At 38.0% G+C, this 21,975-nt stretch overlaps 1 protein-coding gene across 2 annotated transcripts in view; it reads right to left on the bottom strand.

Moving 5' to 3' along the window:
- Positions 1-21,975, bottom strand: part of LOC136258462 (phosphatidylinositol 4-kinase alpha-like) — a 103,529-nt gene that overhangs the window by 78,860 nt on the left and 2,694 nt on the right. The window contains exons 5-11 of one of the 2 annotated variants that reach the window (XM_066051774.1): positions 19,132-19,391; positions 18,830-18,895; positions 18,560-18,653; positions 17,138-17,359; positions 16,710-16,848; positions 15,903-16,118; positions 15,574-15,706 (exon numbers count right to left, since the gene is read on the bottom strand). In XM_066051774.1, the coding sequence (XP_065907846.1) occupies positions 15,574-15,706; positions 15,903-16,118; positions 16,710-16,848; positions 17,138-17,359; positions 18,560-18,653; positions 18,830-18,895; positions 19,132-19,391 (1,130 nt within the window). Of the gene's footprint in view, positions 1-15,573; positions 15,707-15,902; positions 16,119-16,517; positions 16,538-16,709; positions 16,849-17,137; positions 17,360-18,559; positions 18,654-18,829; positions 18,896-19,131; positions 19,392-21,975 lie in introns of those variants that run through there. The other variant, XM_066051775.1, reaches the window with a different exon arrangement.

The following is a 21,975-nucleotide window of genomic DNA, read 5'->3' as shown; positions in this document are numbered from 1 at the left end:
CTGAATACCTGTCACCATTCCACATACTCTATTGTACGGAATATTGTGAGTAGTGAAATGAACTGGACAGCAACCAGCATTATCATAAGGAGGTCTGCAAGCAGCAACAGGAGTAGTAATCTTCTGCCATCCATGAGGACAGTTTCCTACAGCAGGGTTAACATCAGCTATCCGCATCCAACCTTTCTCTCCACCACACTCCAGTACCATATCACAGTACACGTGAAGGGGTCTGTCAGTTAGTAAGTAATAGTAGCCAGACTGTCCACGAGAGGTTGGGTTTAATTTATAAATGTCCCTACATGACTTTCCTGGTCGTGTAGGAACTAATCCATATTGGCTATAGTCAACAGCACTTAACACTGGTTGACAGATAACAGCGATGGCAATAGCAGAAACAATAACAGTGAAACTAGTGATAGCCATGGATTAGTAGCACAGATTCTCAAAGTACGTTTAGTTCTAAAGTGAATCTACAGTATTTATACTAAATCATCAGAGCACAGAAGCTTTATAGTTCATAAACAGAGAACCAAACAATTTTCACATCAGAACTTTTGCTTCCTGCTGACTTTGAGTTTTCACTTTCTCAAGAAACCAGTGTATCCTTATTTCCTGATTTCATACAATACAGCAGTTGTATGAGAATTAGTTTATAACAGCAAGGCAGCAGGATGATGCTTGAATGGTGCATATAAATTGATATACGAATATTATAGGTAAGGTCAATGCATTGGCAAAGGTAAGATTCAATGACTATCACAATACATGACTGGTATAAATACTTACAACTGGCATCAAGATCCCTTGCAGTCAAAAAGTTTCGAATTTCTTTCAGACTATATGCCTAGCTTTTTTATTGAACGGCTTCAAATATCTTTCTTTTTGTTAGCAATGCATGCAACTGCTTTTTGTAGATCTGGAATTCTTGAAGCAATAATGAATCACTGCATCTAATAGTATGTGCTTACACACAGTACCTTATGAAATCACTTTGTGCTATTAATAGATTTTGTTATAGAAAATGTGAAAGCCAAATGATTGCCAGGAAACTGTGATAATCTTTTTTCCTCAAAACACTTAAACACATGGTTTCCCATTTCCTAATAAACCTTTGTCAAGTTAGAATTGTACATGGTATCAGAGGTAAATTTTTAGAATGGATTTAAATTGTTCTTGACCAACAAAAGACAAAAAGGTGGTGCTTAATGGTATCTCTTCCAAGTGGTATACTGTGTATAGTGGAGCCCAAGATCAGTCCTCAGCCCATTATTGTTTAACATCTATGTGCCAATGACATCCCATCAATTGTTCATGTTTGTTGATACTAAGATCCTTCGATAAATCAATCTAAAGAGGATTATCTCTGTCCAAGAAGATGCCAACCAACTACTTGCTTGATCTACTAAATGGCAGCTAAAATTTAACATTTCTAAGTATAAAATATTACATCATGCCCCTCCTCATTCATATGGGGATTATTACTTGCAACCTAATTGAGTCTCTAATTGAGTACAGTGATACTACATGTGGCTTAGGGATCATCACTGATGAGCAGTTAAATGTGCTACCAAACTGATCCCTGATATCTACTACTTTACTTACCAGGAGATTCAAATTTTAGGCCAGCCATCACTACACTTTTGAAGGCTGACAGGTGATATTTCTTCACGTATTACTCACAAATATATCGTGTTCAAATTGTTTACTCGATCACCTGTTAGTAGCACAGGATTAAGTTTTTCCATCGACATCATAGCACCGGACATTGGCAGAATTTTTTTTCTCACCAGAGTAATCAGTATGTGGAACAGCCTACCTACTAACATCATCAATGCTCCATCAATTAAACATTTTCAAAACGTTAACTGGTGGCCACTTAAAAATCAAGTTTGATGTACTGTAACTTATAATCTAATCAAAAACAGCCGAGCTGTAAAAAAAGGTGCGGCCCCCATAAAGGCCATGGTGAAAAAAGATGTGAAATCCAAGGTGGCGGCCAAGAAATGGCTGTGATGATAGGTTAATGGTTACATTTTAATAACAACAATTCAGGTGAATTTGGTGCCAAGACCAAGCGGCACAAAATTCACCTGAATTGCCGTTATTAAAATGTAACCATTAACCTACCATCACAGCCATTTCTTGGCCGCCACCTTGGATTTCACATCTTTTTTCACCATGGCCTTTATGGGGGCCACACCTTTTTTTACAGCTCGGCTGTTTTTGATTAGATATCACTTCTTTTTGTATTTGTATACTGCAAAGCCGGCCTATGGCTGGCTTTGGGGCTTTTTTAACCCATGTGTTTTTTTCTTTACCACAGGAAGAAGAAAAGAACTTAAAGAAGAATTTTAGTACTTCAATTATTTTTGATTTTATTAGTAATTATACAAATTATATACATATATTTATTACATGCTCATTATTCCCCACAGGATTTTTTTTGCAGCTGATCTCTCTACTGGGTGACTTGAAATGTAGCTGAACTATATACAGGATGGTTTCTTTGTAGCTGAACTCTCTGTAACAGGTGATTTGTTTGCAGCTAAACTCTCTACATGGTGGTGTCTTTATAGCTGAACTCTCTACATGATGGTTTCTTTGTAGCTGAACTCTCTATAAGGTGACTTCATCTAGCTGAACTCTCTACAGGGTGATTTTTTTGTAGCTGAACTCTCTGCAGGGTGATTTGTTTGCAGCTGAACTCTCTACATGATGGTTTCTTTGTAGCTGAACTCTCTACAAGGTGACTTTGTCCAGTTGATCTCTCTACGGGGTGATTTGTTTCTAGCTGAACTCTCTACAGGTGAATTGTTTGCAGCTAAACTCTCTACATGGTGGTTTCTTTGTAGCTGAACTCTCTACAAGGTAACTTCTTCTCTACAGGGTGATTTGTTGTAGTTGAATTCTATACTAGGTGGTTTGTATGAGGCTGAACTCTCTACATGGCGGTTTCTTTGTAGCTGAACTCTCTACAGAGTGATTTGTTTGCAGCTGAACTCTCTACATGATGGTTTCTTTGTAACTGAACACTCTACAAGGTGACTTCTTCTAGCATGATCTTTCTACAGGGTGAATTGTTGTAGCTGAACTATCTACAAGGTAACTTCTTCTAGCTGATCTCTATACAGGGTGATTTGTTTGTAGTTGAATTCTGTACAGGTGGTTTCTTTGTAGCTAAACTCTTTACAAGGTGACTTCTTCTAGCTGAACTCTCTACGGGGTAATTTCTTTGTAGCTGAACTCTCTATATGATGGTTTCTTTGTAAATGAACTCTCTACAAGGTGAATTCTTCTACCTGATCTCTCTACAGGGTGATTTGTTTGTAACTGAACTCTGTACAAGTGCGTTTTTGTGGGTGATCTCACTGCAGGTTGATTTGTTTGTAGCTGAACTCACTAAAGGGTGATTTTGCTTGTAGCTGAACTCCTTGCATTGTATCTAGTTTCTAGCTGATCTCTCTACAGGGTAATTTGTTTGTAGCTGATCTCTCTACAAGTTGATTTGTGTGTAGCTGATCTCTCTGCAGGTTGATTAATTTGCAGCCGATCTCTCTACAAGGTAATTTGTTTGTAGCTGAACTGTCTATAAAGTGATTTATTTGTAGCTGATCTCTCTGCAGATTGATTTGTTTTAGCTGAACTCTCTACAGGGTGATTTACTTGTAGCTGAACTCCTTACATTGTGACTAGTTTCTAGCTGATCTCTCCACAGGGTGATTTGTTTGTAGCTGATCTCTCTACAAGTTGATTTGTGTGTAGCTGATCTTTCTACTGGGTAATTTGTTTGTAGCTGAACTCTGTACAAGGTGCTTTTTTGTAGGTGATCTCACTGCAGGTTGATTTGTTTGTAGCTGAACTCACTAAAGGGTGATTTGCTTGTAGCTGAACTCCTTACATTGTGTCCAGTTTCTAGCTGATCTCCCTACAGAGTGATTTGTTTGTAGCTGAACTCTCTATAAGGTGATTTATTTGTAGCTGAAATCCTTACATTGTGTGTAGTTTCTAGCTGATCTCTCTACAGGGTGATTTGTTTGTAATTGATCTCTCTACAAGTTGATTTGTGTGTAGCTGATCTCTCTGCAGGTTGATTTGTTTGTAGCCAATCTCTCTATAGGGTAATTTGTCTGTAGCTGAACTCTCTATAAGGTGATTTGTTTGTAGTTGATCTCTCTGCAGGTTAATTTGTTTTAGCTGAACTCTCTACAGGGTGATTTGTTTGTAGCTGATCTCTCTACAAGTTGATTTGTGTGTATATAGCTGATCTCTCTGCAGGTTGATTTGTTTGTAGCCGATCTCTCTACAGGTAATCTGTTTGTAGCTGAACTCTCTATAAGGTGATTTGTTTGTAGCTGATCTCTCTGCAGGTTGATTTGTTTTAGCTGAACTCTCTACAGGGTGATTGCTTGTAGCTGAACTCCTTACATTGTTTCTAGTTTCTAGCTGATGTCTCTACAGGGTGATTTTTTGTAGCTGAACTCTCTTCAGGGTGAGTTGTTTCTAGCTGATCTCTCTACAGGTAGATTTGTGTTGATTTGTTCATTGCTGATCGGTCTAAAGGTAATTGATTTGTTGCAGTTGAACACCCTGCAAAGTGTTTTGTTTGTAGCTGATCACTCTAAAGGGTAATTTGTCTGTAGCTGAACTCTCTCCACAGTGACTTGTGTGTAGCAGAATTCTGTGTAACTGAATTCTCTAGAGAGTGACTTAATTGTAGCTGAATTCTCTACACAGTGCATGACTTGTTTATAGCTGAACTTTCTTCAGTGTGACTTGTAATGTTCTGAATCTCTATATAGTGGTATATTTGCTTAACTCTCCACATGGTGACTGTCTTCTTGCTGAACTGTCTATAAGATTAACTGTTTGCAGCTGAACTCCCTACAGAATAACTTGTGATGTAATAAAATTCTATAATGGAGTAAATAAATTAGCCGAATGCTCTATTAGGGTGACTGTTCTATTAGAGTATCTCGATCTCGCATTTGCTACACGGAGTTGGCTTTCGAATCATAACTCAGTGGTTTGTAATCCGATTGTTCTGTACTACTGCAAGGACTTTCTATGAAGATTATTCCAGCTATACACCGATTTTCAGCTCATTGCTCTAAGCGGTTTGCCTAGTAGGCGTGAAAACTAATACTTTTTTATTCATAAAATCGATCGCGTAATTGTGACACAGGTTGGGTTTTGTGTCATATCTCCGTGGTTTTTATCTCGATTCCTTTCAAACCACCAAAAGGCACTCCTACGATGGTTACTCCATCTACATAGCGATTTTCAACTCATTCCATGAAGCGGTTTACCCTGTAGGCGTGACAACAAATTGATCTTGTTTTACGCGAATAATCGGTCATAACTCCTGAACCATTCATCGGATTTGTACCAAATTTGATGCTAGGATTCGCCTTTGGACTCCCTTTCTGTGTGCCAAATTTCAAGGCGATCGGAGTACGCGTTTGCTTGTTATAGCAATTTTTGCAAGTGTGCGAAAAGACGAAGAAGAAGAAAAAAAAAAACGAAGAAAAAAAAACGAAACTTTGGCAGCTCGTATCTCGGAAATGGCTGGAGCGATTTCCTTCAAATTTGGAATGTAGGCTCCCTTGGCTGGCGGGCAACTGTGTAGCAAATTTGGTTCCAATCAGATAAGTGATCACTGAGATACAAAGGTGTGAAAATGACGTTTTCGTTCTTCCTGTCAATATACTCATGGTGTGGCGCACCGGCTTCTTGGGCCGCACGACACACTACCGTGTGTCTTGATTATATTTATTTATATATGGTACTGGACAGCCAGTAACTACTGATGCGTCCAGCAAAACTCAGCCGGGGCTCAAACCCTCAACTGTTGGAGCTTTGGGCAAGTGTGCTAACCACTGTGCTACCGCTGCTATTTTGTATTACATGTTGTAGATTGCGTTTTTTCACAGGCCTATCCCATATCAAACAGTACGGTAGTACTGTTTAAGTAGGGTTTGCATCAAAAGTGACGTGCGCCACCAAAAATACCGCCTTTAAAAACCAGCTTAGAAACTTCTTACACGACGAAAATCACCTTTACGGAATAATATTAGTTCATCTAACATCAAATGTTAAAAACAAGAAAACACTTACTGGCAGCCGGATATAGAATTTTTTTTAAATCATCAAAACTCGAAATTTCGTCTCACTCACTCACTCACCAGTTGTAAGCCTAGAGCCCAAACGAAGTAGCGCACGGTCACCATTTTACGACACAACAACAAACTCACTGGTGGGATGTGCCTTTTGGGGTTCCGACGAGTGTGCACCCTGTGTGCCTTGTCTTTTCTTTTATCTTCAGTCAGGCTGCTTGTCTTCTTCTTCATCCAACAAAACCATACCGAGGCGTTAATTTTCCATATCAACACTTTCTTTAAGCAGCATAATAGACGCCAAAAAATTATTTAAGGCGCTTAGACTACGCTAATGTACGGCCACCGACTTTATGGAGGTACCAGTACTCCACAATAGGTAACAAGGTCACGCCCATTCTTAATTCTACGTATTATCGATCGAGGCCACGATGACCATGCCCCTTTTACGCTAGCTGTATTTGTGACCACACACCCTCAAGTTGGTAGGCTGATTCGAGATACTCTAGTCTAATAATCAATCGAAACCACGATGACCACACCCCTTTTGGGGGCAAACACATCTTCGCAGGCTGACTAGAGATACTCTAACACAGCAGTTACCCTAATAAAACAGTCACATGTTTATAGCTAGCTGTATGCTTTAACAAAAAACTAAACAAACTAGTATATTAAAAAATATAAATTTAAAAATGAAGTAGGGTTTCAAGCTATAAAAAGTAGTGAAACAAGATGGTAACTATTACAGCATAGCTCAGTGTTAAATCCCTACTTTGGCATGATATAACAATTATTTTGTGTTCAATGCCAAAGTAGGGATTTCCCACTGAGCTATGCTGTAATAGCTACCATTGTTCATCTCTAGTTTCACTACTTTTTATAGCTTGAAACCCTACTTCATTTTTAAATTTATAATTTTTAATATACTATTTAATACTAATACACTTGGATGGCCTAGCTGTGCTGATATGGTGTATGTATTGGCTTCAAAGCTGTTTCATTTCTGTTAGCAGTGGAAACAATGTTTGACGACAGATGACCAAGAGTAAAAAGGAAGGTTAGCTAATGCAGACTATGGAGTGTCTATCACTAATAAATTCAGGCAGTTACCAGTACTCAATCACTGGGTATATGCAGGTATAGCAGGTTATTCTGCAGTATACAGCTTGCCATTATGAAATCATTTTGTACCATTTATAGATATTGCAATATTTCTTCTGTTATGGAAAATGTAAATACCTAAAGATTAACAGGAAACAGTGTCACAATCTTTTCCTCAAAACACTGAAACAATCAGTACTGCTTTCCTACACAAGAACACATTTTAGTAAATTCTCACCACGTAGCCATAAAAATGTAAGTAACTTGCAGACTAAAAATAGCATACACAAGCACACATATGGATTCATAGCTGTTTTTACACTAGCAAGTCTTCTGATGTTACATATCAAAACATTCGAGTTTCCCTCTACACTAATATATTGAACTCTTGATAAAACTAAACAACTTTAATGCCACTTTACCTTTATGTAAGTTAGAGGTGTATGTATGTATTTAATACATATACGTACATAAAGATGTACATGTCGAGTCAAACCACTTGTACCTACACTATAATACACATCAAACTCACACATACAGATGACTTTGCAGACACATAGCTACAGATGCACATGTACAGCATGCTTGTAAGCATGTCACGTCTAAATTTTTGTAGCTACTAAATAGCTACATATCTAGAAAGTATTGTTTATTAGAGAAACATTGCAAAACTGATGTAGTTCTACAAGTGAGACTTGAGCTTATATGTAAGATTTGAATTTCTAGCAAACTAAAGAAATTCCATCAATTGCAAAATTCCTCCATCTCTTGCACAAATTGAAACCAGTAACACTAGATGTTAGGTGTGAAGGTCCCTGGCTAAACTTCACTAGTAAACACCGCAAACTATCTGTGGACCATGTTTGAGATTTTACTCAAATAAACTTGATGTCAAAGCTGTATTTACTGTGTACCCTTAGTGAGATAGCACATATTAACAAAGTGATGATTACAGAGTTCAACACCACTGTACATTATAATTTCAAGATGGGGAGGGAGTACCATAAATGCAAGTGACTTTTCACACAAGTTAAAGATCCCAGCTTCAGTTTGCAAGATTACTTAGTAATTTAGATATTTAATGACATTGTTAATCATGATTACAGTAAAGACTATTATCTTCTCGAATACAAATATACAGCACGGAAATAGTTACAAGATTATATGTTAAGTGTGCTATACAAAATGATAATATTGATCAGTTTATTGTACATAAAGTTGAGCCTGTTTCACCAGAACAGATTCATCATCAAATGGCTGATTGGTACACATTCTTATTTCAATATCTTCACTAGTGGTACGTGGTAGCTGACGATGGAACCACGGCAGACCAGGAGCAGAACAACAATTGTTCCCACTGCTGCAACCACTACCATCCCATAAAGGGTCACCTGTAAAATAAGTATTGAAAAGATGGGTTGTCTGATCCTTCACCCCTGATTCACAGTAGTAATGATCATGAACAAATGGTAGAGGGAGTGCTCCACGATGTCTTGAACAAGGACAAGTAAATTTAGGAAAGTTCTCATTAAATACACGATCTTCACTGTACCCGGCTGCAAAAGACCAAATGTGCTTCCTGGGGCTGCCATAAGTTATGGAGACACCATCCAAGTATGGTCCATCTATAGAGAATTGGGTTAGACCAGGTCCAAATCCATTAGGAGTTCCCTTCTGAATACCTATCATCATACCACATACTCTACTGTATGGAACGTTATAAGTGGGGCAAACAGTTGGGCAGCAACCACCAGTGTCGTCAAGATGTCTACAAGCTGCAACAGGAGAAGTGATCTTCCTCCAACCACTGGGACAGCTACCAACAGCCGGGTTAATATCGGCCACCCTCATCCAACCTTTCTCTCCACCACACTCCAGTACCATGTCACAATATACTTGAAGGAGCCTGTCAGTCAGTATATAATAGTAGCCAGATTTTCCATGAGAGGCTGGGTTCATCTCGTAAATGTCTCGGCAAGATTTTCCAGGCTGTGAAGGAACAAACCCATATTGGGCAGGATCAGCAGCACCTAACACCGGCTGACAGATGACAGCAATAACAGCTGCTGCAATGACAGTGAGGCAGCTAAAGGCCATTGAGTAATACTGCAGAAAGAACTATTCAAAAGTTAAATAATGATACTGAAGTGATCAAGCCTTCAGTATTTATACTAAATCATCAAACTACAGAAACCTCACAGTTTATTAACAGAGAACTACACAATGTCCCATACTTCCTGCTTACAATGCAAATACTGTTTAAATTGAAAGTATACACATTCTTGAGAAACTTATTTCATAATTGTAACAATACTAGAAATATAGGAAAGATTTTAGATTGAAACCTATAAGCAGGAAAGGTTTACAATCCATTTTACTACACACTGAATAGGTGGCCATGATAAAAACGATCATCAATAGTAGACATTTTGAAGAGATTATTTGAAGACAATTTAGCCAGAGTTGTCTCAGTCTACAAACAAGATAAAAAATTCTGTGGTAATCATTTAGTAAAACTACCAATATATTGTACATGAATTGATTCATCCTGAAATTGGTAGACTCCATATATGCAAAGTAGTATAACATAGTGTATTGTAGTTATGCTACCAGTGCAGTTATAAAGTGTACTTGAAGCATACGTAAGTATGCCTAGTTTTGCCACACTACTATAGCCTTTGTATGTATTGTACATAGCTACAAGCATGTACAGTATAGGTACAGTAGAAATTGTAGATATACGCACGTAGCTACTGTACCTACTACATATTGTAGTTTTCAGTAGTTCAAAACTGTTTCCTGGGAATGTTAAGTTTTTCTAACACATACCATACTCAGTTTTCAAACTTTTAAAACACCAATATTGCAATGCACAATATTGTTCTGGCTAGCATCAAAGAAAATTCAAATTTCCTACAACTGGAAGTACAAAAACTCTCTGAGATAGCCTACATGCTTTTTACTGAGATTCAACTCCACCAATAACAATAAAGCTGGTGCAGATTATTTGATGAAATGTATTCAAAAACAAAAGTGTTATTATCATTGCTAAAGCAAACTGTTGGACATGACATCCTGAAATTTACAAGCACAAAACTGGATGGACATACTGCACGCTGTAGGCAATATGGTACCTGAAATCACTGGTACTATTAATAACTTGCACAATATTACTCCCATTATGGGAAAATATCAACACCAAATGGTTATCAGGAACTGTGATAATCTTTCCTCAAGACAGTCAAACATGGGTTGTCTTTTCCCATAGCCAAATGTCAACTGTAAACCAAACACAAACGTCTCTATACAGATAATTGTGCTTCCTGCTTTCCTACACAAGAACATGTCTCACTTCAGGAGCTTCATCAACCAGAGTTATACCAATAAGATGGTTTCTATATTATGTATGGAAGAACTTTAAATGGTGAAAGTAAAGCAGTAATGTATACACAGACTGTATGATATGTGTCAACGTTGAAACCGGGTCACTACTGCTGACCCGGATGACCCACTGACCCGGATTAATTAAAGCCGAGACGTGTTTCGGCTAGTCTTGAGCGAGCGAACGAGTCTACATTTTGGTTCAATTCGTGTTGAGTAAATATTGCAACTTCAGTCTAGCTGTAGGTTGAAGACCAAAAAAAAAAAAAAAAAAAAAGGTCTTCACCTACTGACAATAGCTACCCCTCACCATAGATACCCTCAATTTCGTGCTACATACTATACTTACTAACAAATGAGCGTGGCTGAGCGTATGTTGGTAATGCAATAAGTGGGCGTGGCTCACGAAAGAGCTACACGATAGCATTTATAAGTTTCCACGTCGTCAAACGAACAATTTCGTTTTTCACATGATCCAATCCGGGTCAGACCCAGATAAATTGTAAACCGGGTCAGGCCCGGATGACCCGGAGAAAATGTGACCCGGATGACCCGACCGGGTTTCAACGCTGATATGTGTCCATCAACCTCCTTATGGTGGGTAGCTTACCACTTATTGGTGGTGTGGCTAACAGCACCAGACCATACGGAGGAGGACCATGCATTGATTATGTAGGCCAACAAGAGGGAATAAATATGCAATGCATACACTTCATCTTAAAAAGCACAAATACAGAGCTACTGAATAGCATCCAGGCCCACTCAAGGTCTCTGACTTGTATGCATGTGTGAGTGCATACATGCGTGTGAGGCAACGTAGCCAAATGGCTAGAACACTGGCCTGGTAATCAAAAGGTTCCAGGTTTGATGCCTGGTTATGCCAATTTGGTGTTGTTGTTGTTTCCTTGAGCAACAAACTACTCCAGTCTACCAAGCTGCATATTAAGGACCTGTGGCCTGGTGTCATCTGGGGAAACATCCCACCCAGCTGTAACATCAATGAGTACCTGGTGTTTACTGGGAAAGCAAATGTCCAACTGTCCTTGTCTCGCTTAGCAGTGTTGAGGTCGTTATGGAACTTCAGGTTCCATGATCTCTCTCTGTGAGACCTGGATAATCCTCCTGCAGATTACTAGCCCTGGATTTGCTGCACAAGGATCAAGCCCCTGAGTGGTGAACAGGCATCTCAGTGCTGATTCACTGGGACTACCTACTGTTCTCATGTACACCTGTATGTACATGTAAGGTTATAACTTACAGCCTTTATGCATTTCAAGTAACATACAGCTTGCAATTGATGCTTCAGTACATGTAAGCTAAAATAAGGAGGAACAATACTGCAAGGGGTTCCATGTGTATAAAGAGACCTTTTCGTCTACAAGGTTTATATCAATTTTGTTACGTACATATGTGTAAGTGTTCAATTAAGTACCGTGGATGTTTATGAAAAGTATATGTGACTGAATTTGACAAAACAAGGCTTCGACGTACAAAGCTTTGTTAGGAGATAAGGCGATTTTAAGGAATCATTGTGTAATAACTTCCCAGTGCCTACAGCTGTGCAAACAAAATTTGCACCAATTGTTCATCTGTTCACTAGCTATCACTGAGTGGGTATATACATTTCGGATACCCAAAATTTGCCCTGTTTTGAGCAGCTTTTTTCGGGCGGATAATAATATCATAGGTGGTAGTAATAGGGTGGTAGTAATAGGGTGGGAGGGTGGGGGTGGACGGTGGTCTTAATATAGGGGTATAAAATGAAGTAAGAAGACGATTGGAATCCAGAGGCCAAGTTTGGGCTCTCCATGGCCTTCCATGGCCCTCAAATTACTCCAAATTGACTGAGAACACTATTGGCGAGCTCTTTGTGAAGTCCCAGCTCACTACACACCATTATCACAAAGCCATGGCCATTTAATGGCACCAATCTCCCACTCGTGGCTTTGACAGGGTCGGAAGAAAGCTGCTACAGAAACCAGACTTGCCAGTGCTGAAGGAAGTACAGTGTGTAATATGATAGTGTATTAGACCAGCAATCCATTTCTGGTAAAATCGTAAGTTTGATTTTGTGTGTGTGGAAGCCTTGTTATATGAAATCCGGTCACATATGATCTTCTCAAAAGTGAAAGACAGTTTCCAAGTGTGGGGGAAAGAGATGCTTGTACATTTATGTAATGTTGTTTTATTCTACTGTATTTCATAGTTACTACCTATGTATTTAACAAATGTATATCAATTAACTTGGCCATCATAATGTGAATGATCACTGCATCTATAGGGTGATATACCTTAGTCCAACAGATACGTACAAGTGTTGCAAGCACACTCTCACTCACTCACACACCCACAACATGCACACACAAAGCAAAGCCAACGGCAGCCTTGTGATATTCAGTTATTGCTGAACACATGTATAGTATTACAGTAATGCTTCATGTTCTAAATCTACTGTGAAAACATAGTGCCAACTCAGTGAAATGAAGTTATGTACATGTCAGGAAGTAAGAAACCATACTAAAACTGCCACTAATTAAACAGTGAATAATAATAAGTCCAACAGTAACTATGTAGCTTGTAGCTAAAAATAGTACAGGCAAGTACACACACATATGGATTCTCAGCTGGTATACACTAACAGGCTTCTGATACACAACATATCCATTGAAATTAACATGTTTCCTTACTGAACAGCTGACAATCAATTCTAAAGAAATTTAGTATCACTTTATGCACAATGCTCATATACACATACAAACACGTATACATAACTGTATGCATGTATCTTTATCATTTTAATCTCACATTTAGGGAACTTCTACTATTAAAATTCAAGACGTATTTCAACAGGTAGAGTTTTGCTTGTCAGAGGTTTAATTTTGTAAAACTGTTGTACTGGAACATTTGCCAACAAACCAGGTGCCTGCTTATGTATACAATAACTTGTTCATTATTTATAACAGCTTGATCAGCATTCCCCTACACAACTCCTACGTATTTCATTGCCTTCTATCTACTTAGTATGCAAACACTTATTACAATGAGTAATAAATTCATGCGAGGATTAATGTTGCAAATTTGTCACCTTGCGACATTATGTGTCACATGGTTATATTTTTTTTTGCGACTTCACAATACTAAATAGCCTTTTTAGCAATGGGTGATCAGCTGAGATAGCACTGTTTATAATGGACTTTTGGTGGATAGTGTGGCCATACTGCAGATATCATATCCTCATTAACACCAGAAGATCAGTAGCACTGAACCACAATTTACGATATGTACAAACATCATCAAACAAGATATTCAAAAGGTGTTCGTTATTCAGACAGAACAGCACAGAGGCCAATATGTACTAATTCATATTGTTTAGCATTACAGTCCATATGTAAAAGTATGCAGACTATGCATAGATAGAACAATTTGAGACACAGGTTGCAAAATGATTGTACTATAGAATAGCTTTTAAAAACATGGCGAGAATATATTTACGTACTTTTGTAAGTGTACGTAGATTGTTTGCTTTGAAGTACACTGCAAAAATTATAGTTAAAAGAATCTGAATTGCATAGAGCTTCTAAAGAACCAAACCACGAACAACTTCATCTGAGACTCTTATTGAATATATAAACCCTAATACCGAGATTTCTTTATGAAATTAAACCAACGGTAATACTTCACAAAGTATAGTACTAGAGTAGTCAAAAAATACAGTGTAATTCGATAGTAGGTGAAGCATGAAAAATATACCACCCATGCGCGTATGCACGTAATTTAGCATTTACCAAACAGTTATACCATAACACATTTTACAAAGATGCATAGACACAGTGAACATATATATGCATATATATATATATACACATATAAACTCTTTGTAAGCAACTTAAGAAATTACACCGGTGGTATAATAGACACACGTGTATTGTCACGCAACCTACTGCTCGCTACTCACTTGCAGTGTTAATAATATAATAATATAGCCACATATATATTACAATACTAACACAATCTGCTAGCTGGACTTTTCAATTATGTTAATGGAGTAGAAAGGATATGTAGCTACGTACGTATGCTACTGTGACAGTTAGCTATCACGTATCAACCATGACAAGTTTCATTCCATATGCAAACACACCATATTGTCAAAAATTGCAATCCTTATTACATGCATTACCGAGCTACATAAAAGTGCTTGTTTGTGTGTGCAAGTGTAAACATGCGCGTAATCAATATGTTCACCTCAGATATAAACATGCATTAATTATGAAATCCTGTAGTAAGCATGCATATACGTAAGTAACTTACAGTGAACATTTTAAATGAATAAATACGGTACATATGACATATACACACACTAGTTAATATTCATGCTGTAATGTTCACAGACCGGTCAGTCAAGCTTGAACAAGTACATACATAGTGATACAGCAATTGGCATGCACAGATGCATAATCATATGTACAACAAAGCATGCAATGATAGTACATATCTGCGTAGGTATATATATATATATATATATAAATATGGGTACTAGGTACTTAGAAGTACTGTGTATTTACCATTACATGTACATACGTACACATGATTAGCATAGAGTAATAACCTGCCAACTTCATAACAAATATGAAACAGTCACACAAACATTAAATTATACAGTGGTTGTTGACTGTGTAGTATATATATATATGATACAGCACATACTACAGCGCATGTGTGTATTACATATTTATACACTATTTCACATACTGTATATTATACGTACATGGATACGTAGACACATGTATTACCCAATAAAAAGTTCAGCAAGAGTTCATATTTTAACAATACACCCTCCTCTATACAAGTACTATGTATGCACGTGACTTAAACACACATATCACACACAAACACACACTATAACTACACTATAGAACACATAGACACACAAGCACACACTAACAGACAACCACACACAGATAGAAAGACAAGTAACCTGGAGGATAATGATGATCATCTCAAGATCATAGTTGCTATGGCCACTGGAGATGTTGTACAGCTTACTACCAAGGGAAGAGACAAACGCCGGCACCACATCAACCTGCTTCTCCCCAGCAATACTAATTACACTATAATAACAAGATAGCAAGTCTTTACTGATACAGATGTACCACATGCCTAACACACACACACGCACACACACCCACACTCACGCACGCACACACACACACGCACACACACACACACACACACACACACACACACATAATACACGAAAGCACATGCTACACACTTGTACATACACAACACACACCACACAATCACCTGCACAAAGTAGCAAGAGCCTCATCACGTAACATATTAAACATGTCTGTACGGGACAGATGCAGAGTAGCGCCAGTTGTAAAGTTAGACATGGAAAAACTCTTAGGAATTTGCCTCTCTTCCTTAGGACTGGTATCCACTGAAGCATTGACATCTTCAGACATTCTCTGTAGAATTTTGCTCAGCAGAAATTCTTTCAAACACTCTAGTATAGAGCTAGTAATGTAAAAGTAGAACACACAAGTGATATCCACATACAGTAGAGACCGAACCCCAATGGTCCAGTTAATTACAAAAATGTTTAAATAAGTGAAATGTAATTATCAAAGCCAATTTATATACATATACGTACAGTGGACCCTCGGGTTATCCAAACCCCAATGTGTCTCAGGCAATGATAAAGGTGTTCAGATGAGTAAAAGTTAACTGAAGTCCATACATTTATACTGTTGAAATACTCCAAAACAAGCATAGGGTGTACACTATAGGGAAATTCATTACGTAATAAGATCAGGGTACATAGCTAACAGCAATTTAGTAATGTCAAGATCCACACATGTACCAATGAATTGTCTGTTGTACCACTGTATCACTGTATCACAAACAATATCTTACAGCATACAGTATGACCACTAAACACTACTGATCCTGTATAATTTACTGTATCACAGATTTGTTTCTCATCCACTAATACTCAAAACAGAAAAGCAGGCAAGTGGTAGATAGTATTCTTTATCAACTAGATGGCTGAACTAGGTAGCTCACACGACTCGGAATGCAACTCACATCAACATGTACACACTGTACCTGCATAACTGTGGACATTTGGATGCCAGTAGAGCAAGTGCCTTACAACAAGCTGTACGTAGTATAGCCAATAGGACTGGAGACTGAGTTCCCACGGTAACCAGCAGTGATGAAATACGATGATAACAAGTCTCACACTCTAAAATAAATTCATTTACCTCATGTAATTCATGCTATGCAGTATAGCAGACCCTAAGGTTATCCATACTTCAATGGTCTCAGGCAACGATAAAAGTAAAGTGAATTGTTCCAATAGTTGAAGCATTCAAACTACTCTAACAAAACATTGTACTCTAATTGAACAATCTGAGGGTACAGTACATATGTACAGAAAAATAACAATGGCTACCAAGGGTCTACAAGGGTCTACCATGCATATAAAAATATGTGTAAAGCAAATAAATATACAAACCAATAAACACACAAACCTGATTCACTCTTCACAGCAGTGGCCCAGAACACCACAGCAGTGCTAGTAGTCTGTACAACATGCAAAATATCAGATGATGAGCTCTGGGACAAAGATCTTGTAGGGGACAAAGATCTTGTAGGGGAAACAGATGTCGATGGAGGAGCTAGTTCTCTCAGTCCAGCATTAATGTTACTCTCTCCCAACCGAACTATCCTCTGGTGAAGCTGAACTGTCAACTCTGAAACAAAGAATAAGACCACACAGTACATTACAAAGTATACAAGATTCAAAAGTCATTGTATTCAGTATGCGTCTGTAACAGTATACTCTGGAATCTCTCCATAGCAGACACTCACAATACCCTAAAATTTGGGCTGAAAATTAGTCCTTAATATGGAGATATGCACTATGTAAGGTGTAACTATTTTGGAGCTACGTAAAGGTTCACCTGCGTACATGAATTATCGTCTCACTGGCATCTACTTTTAGTTTACAGCACAAATGTGACACACTTGAAATTTACTATTAATTTTCACTTTATTTGTACTAAGCTGTCAGCCCAGCTGGATTCTTGTATAAACCAAAAATGTTGGTTGCTACTGGCAGTCTGTCTTAGGTACATCACAATTATGCTTGCACGGCTAATGTTCAATTTTAGCAAACGTTGATAAGAAATTTTGACTGAACAGTTTTACATTAGATATTGTTTTAATGAAAAGTAAGGATGTAAAGTAAAATTCTTTGGCTGCTATACAAAAAAAATTCTCACTACGGCAACTTGTGAACTACTCAAGAGTCAGTGCTGGAAAATCTTCAGAACTAGTAGCCACAGGAGACTGTACCATGCTGCACAGGTGAAGATACAAAAAGTCCCACATGAAGTTCACAAGTTATATGAGACATGGACATTTGCTTCCCAAATACCCATTTAAACACTGTAGCAAGAAACAACAGCAACAACAACTGGGCATCACCAAGCATCAAACCTGGAACCTTATGGCTACTAGGCCAGTGCTCCACAACTTGGCTGGCACACACGTGCACGCACACACACGCGTATATATGCACACATGCAAGCACACACACACACACACACAACACACAAATAACACACACATATGCACACTAGAGCTGAAAGAGATATCCGTATGATCCGGATATCCGGATAATAATTTACTATCCGGATAGTACTTTGAAGCCTAGCGGATAGTAATAACTTAAAGCCATTTATCTGTCCAACTTCTCATCACTAGCTGAATCAATTTTCATCATGGAGAGTTAGCTAAGCTAGATTATGTGAAGTTAACAGCATAGTAAAAGTTGCTATCCGTTTCAGCCCTAATGCACACGCACACATGAACACACACACACACACACGCACACAAATGTACTTGTGATGCACACACAATATGCATGATCTCACATACACACTACACACCTTCCTGGCACAGACCGGTAACCGTACGAGACAAGCTAAGCATCAGGTATTTCACTACAGCACTGCGATACTGGTGAGAGTAGGTCAAGTGAGCCTGCACAAGGCAAATACAGCAACAGGATGCATACACTGTACAATGATTATTTCATTCGTGCGTTAACTTGTAATAGTGTGTGGCTGTGTGCGCATAGGAACAAAATCTGTTTACATGTATTGAATTAGAAAGCATTTTGATCTAAATGTGAAGGAAAGGTGTTATAAGATACTCACTGATCTGTATTCCTTCACTTTCTTGTCCAAGGCTTGTAGCACATTTGAACTTAGAACAACAAACACCTGAAAAATGAAATAGTTAAGAAAATACGTATGTGTGCATTTATTAAATGTCTGTGTGTGTCTTTATGCCTTGAGGCAACTGCATGTACATTGTGTGTGTACGTACATATCTGTGTGTATGTGTGTGTGTGTGTGTGTGTGTGTGTGTGTGTGTGTGTGTGTGTGTGTGTGTGTGTGTGTGTGTGTGTGCGTGTGCGTGTGCGTCTGTGTGATACACAAGTACGACTGGCACTTACAATCTTCATCAGTTTTTCAACCTGTCCAGTCTTCAGTGCAACATCTTTACCATCATAACATTTCAGAAACTCTAGTTCTGTTGGAATGGGCTTTGGTTCTTTACTAGCAGTGACACTTGGCAATTGGTCAGCTGTCTCCATAAGGCTACGAGATTGTGAGGTGAACATCAACTCCAGTTGCTCTACCCGCCATTTTCCCCTGCTCTGGAAGGCCCAAGCCATTCCCAACATGGCAGGCAATATAATAACAGCAACATCATCTGTGGAGAGACAAACAAACCGGAGACTAAGTATCACATTGTCCCAGATGTAAGTTCAAGTAATGCACCTTAGCTTGATCAGTACCACAATACTATATTGTAGTACACTAGAGTGCATCCTAATCCAAATAATTAAAGGAGGTTAGACTTATGTAGATATTAATTTACATACATCACTACACACATATATATATGCACACACTTATAATGACCAATACCTTCTAAACTACGTTATATCACTGTTCTGAGGCAAGGCTGAGAGGTGTTGATAACAAAGATATTGTACGAGTACTAGTGTGGTTTAACTATGTAGCTTCTATCCCACACTATGAAGCGGGAGTTAGTAAAACACAGAATACGGAATAATGGAATTGCGGAATAAGCAAAACTCATCTTTTGCAGATTGTACAAATACTTATACATAGTAATTATACTTTTTTATTTACCTTGTAACAGCTCTGCATGGCACACCATGGCGATGGATGAACAGCAGCTGGGCGAGCATTAAATAGGATGAGCACACAACCAATCATCCTAGAACGATCTACATTTTTAAACTTACTATAATTATATATACTTCTTAATTGATAATGCTACAAAGCACTAAAGCCTAGTTCTATTCTTAGGGCAAACTAGCTGGCCTTCACATGTATCCGACTGAATTTATTAGAGTCACACTATCGAGTTAGTGGAGTGCAGTGGTTGAGTTTTGTCTTCAAATGGATTTCAAAACTCTTCAGGTTTGAATCAACAATATAATATAGTAAGTTGTAGATCGTTCTAGGATGATTGGCTGTGTGATTGCCCTATTTAATGCATGCCCTGCTGCTGTTTATCCATCGCAGTGGCATGCCATGCAGAGCAGTTACAAGGTAGATAAAGTATGAGTATATAACTTGTTGTACAATCTGCAAAAGATAAGTTTTGCTTATTCTGTTGTTTCGCAATTCGCGTTTTACTAACTCCCCTATGAAGCATTTGACTCCATAAACAACGTGATAATGAGGATAGATACATAAAAACAAATAAGTTGTGTATGATTACAAGTTTTACTGTGCTTGTACTGTAGTTTAATGTGGTTTCATGTTGCAACTAAATGTGTAAAATCATGTTGTCTTTGATTCGCGGTTTAACTTCCATTCCTACCAAATACAATTTTTTAAAACTTTGAAGTACAGTAGGTGACTTATATACACACGTACACATACACCTGTATGTATAAAATGAGACTGGACCTGTGAATACCCGACACAATCGTGCAAACTTAAATTTACAGTATAAAGCATTGAATAGAATGGATGAAATATTGCGTATTATTGAAAAAATTCTGTAAATTTTTTGAACACCTCTTTCTTAGTGAAGGAAGGAACTAACAATAACAACCTGGATATCATCTTATTCGTCTACATAAGAGGAATTGGACAATCTTGGTATCGTTGTAGTAGACCCAAGGATACAAACGTTATAAGTGTTTGTTTACGTCACGTTGAAGCAATCGTATGCAATCGATTTTTCTTCACAAATTTCACCTTTGTACACAGTGAAGAAAGATGATAAAGGACAAACGTACCCAGTAATGGATTTCCCTATTCATGGCAAACAGGATGGTAAAATTTCAGCTCCGTACATTCATCTGTTCATAAGTTACAACTGTTTTAGTAAGCACCTGTAATTTATTTTCTCTGTACTTGCTGCACAAATCGATTTTTCTGTAGTTGTTACTTTGTAGGGCTGTAACTCAGAAAGTTATTGGCATATGAGGCTGAAACTTTGCCAGAGGGTACACTTGGCTAAGTAGACTATAAATATTTTTAATAAACAGGAATTCAAAAAATGTGCAATTGTGTCAGGGTTTTGCAGATCCAGTCACAAATGCATGTGTGTATAGCACAATTTCAGCCACCCAAACTCCTGAACAGTTCATACTTCAGAAGAGTCGTGTGTAAAATCACCACTAAACAACTTCGAATAAATAACACTGTACTAATGTATCAAATATTCTAACAGAACAATCAGCTACACTTCAGCATTTTAGATAACGGGAAGTTTAGTTTTATTGGAGGGCTACCTCTCTACAACTTTAAGTGATATGTGTCCACCTGTTTAATACTGTACAACTATCTGTATATCAAAGTAAAGAAATTTGGGTCAATAGATGGCCGGCATAAACTTACACTGCATCATATGCAGCAGTACAATTAAATTACACCTATATCATACTTTGTACCAAATGAGGGGCCGAAACCACGCACTAGTACACAAAAATTATTATTCTAGGGAATTCTTGAACTCATAAAGCATAAAACACACATGCACCGTATACAGTGGAACCTCAGTTATCTGAACTCCTTGGGACCAGGGGTGGTCCATAAGTCTGAAAAGTCCATATCTCTGAAACTGTGTATAAATTAGCATTAAAAACATTTTTACAATTTTAGTTTATCAACTACCCTAATAGAACAGTCACCACTCTAATAGAGTAGTCATTTCCGTGATTCGGTTAACCAAGAATCCGGATAAGTGGGGTCCGGATAACTGAGGTTCCACTGTACAAATTTTCAAGATATGTAATTTTCACAGATTA

This window comes from Dysidea avara, chromosome 6 (genome assembly GCF_963678975.1).
Source record: "Dysidea avara chromosome 6, odDysAvar1.4, whole genome shotgun sequence".
NCBI lineage: Eukaryota > Metazoa > Porifera > Demospongiae > Dictyoceratida > Dysideidae > Dysidea > Dysidea avara.
This window is presented reverse-complemented; position numbering and strand designations above follow the sequence as displayed.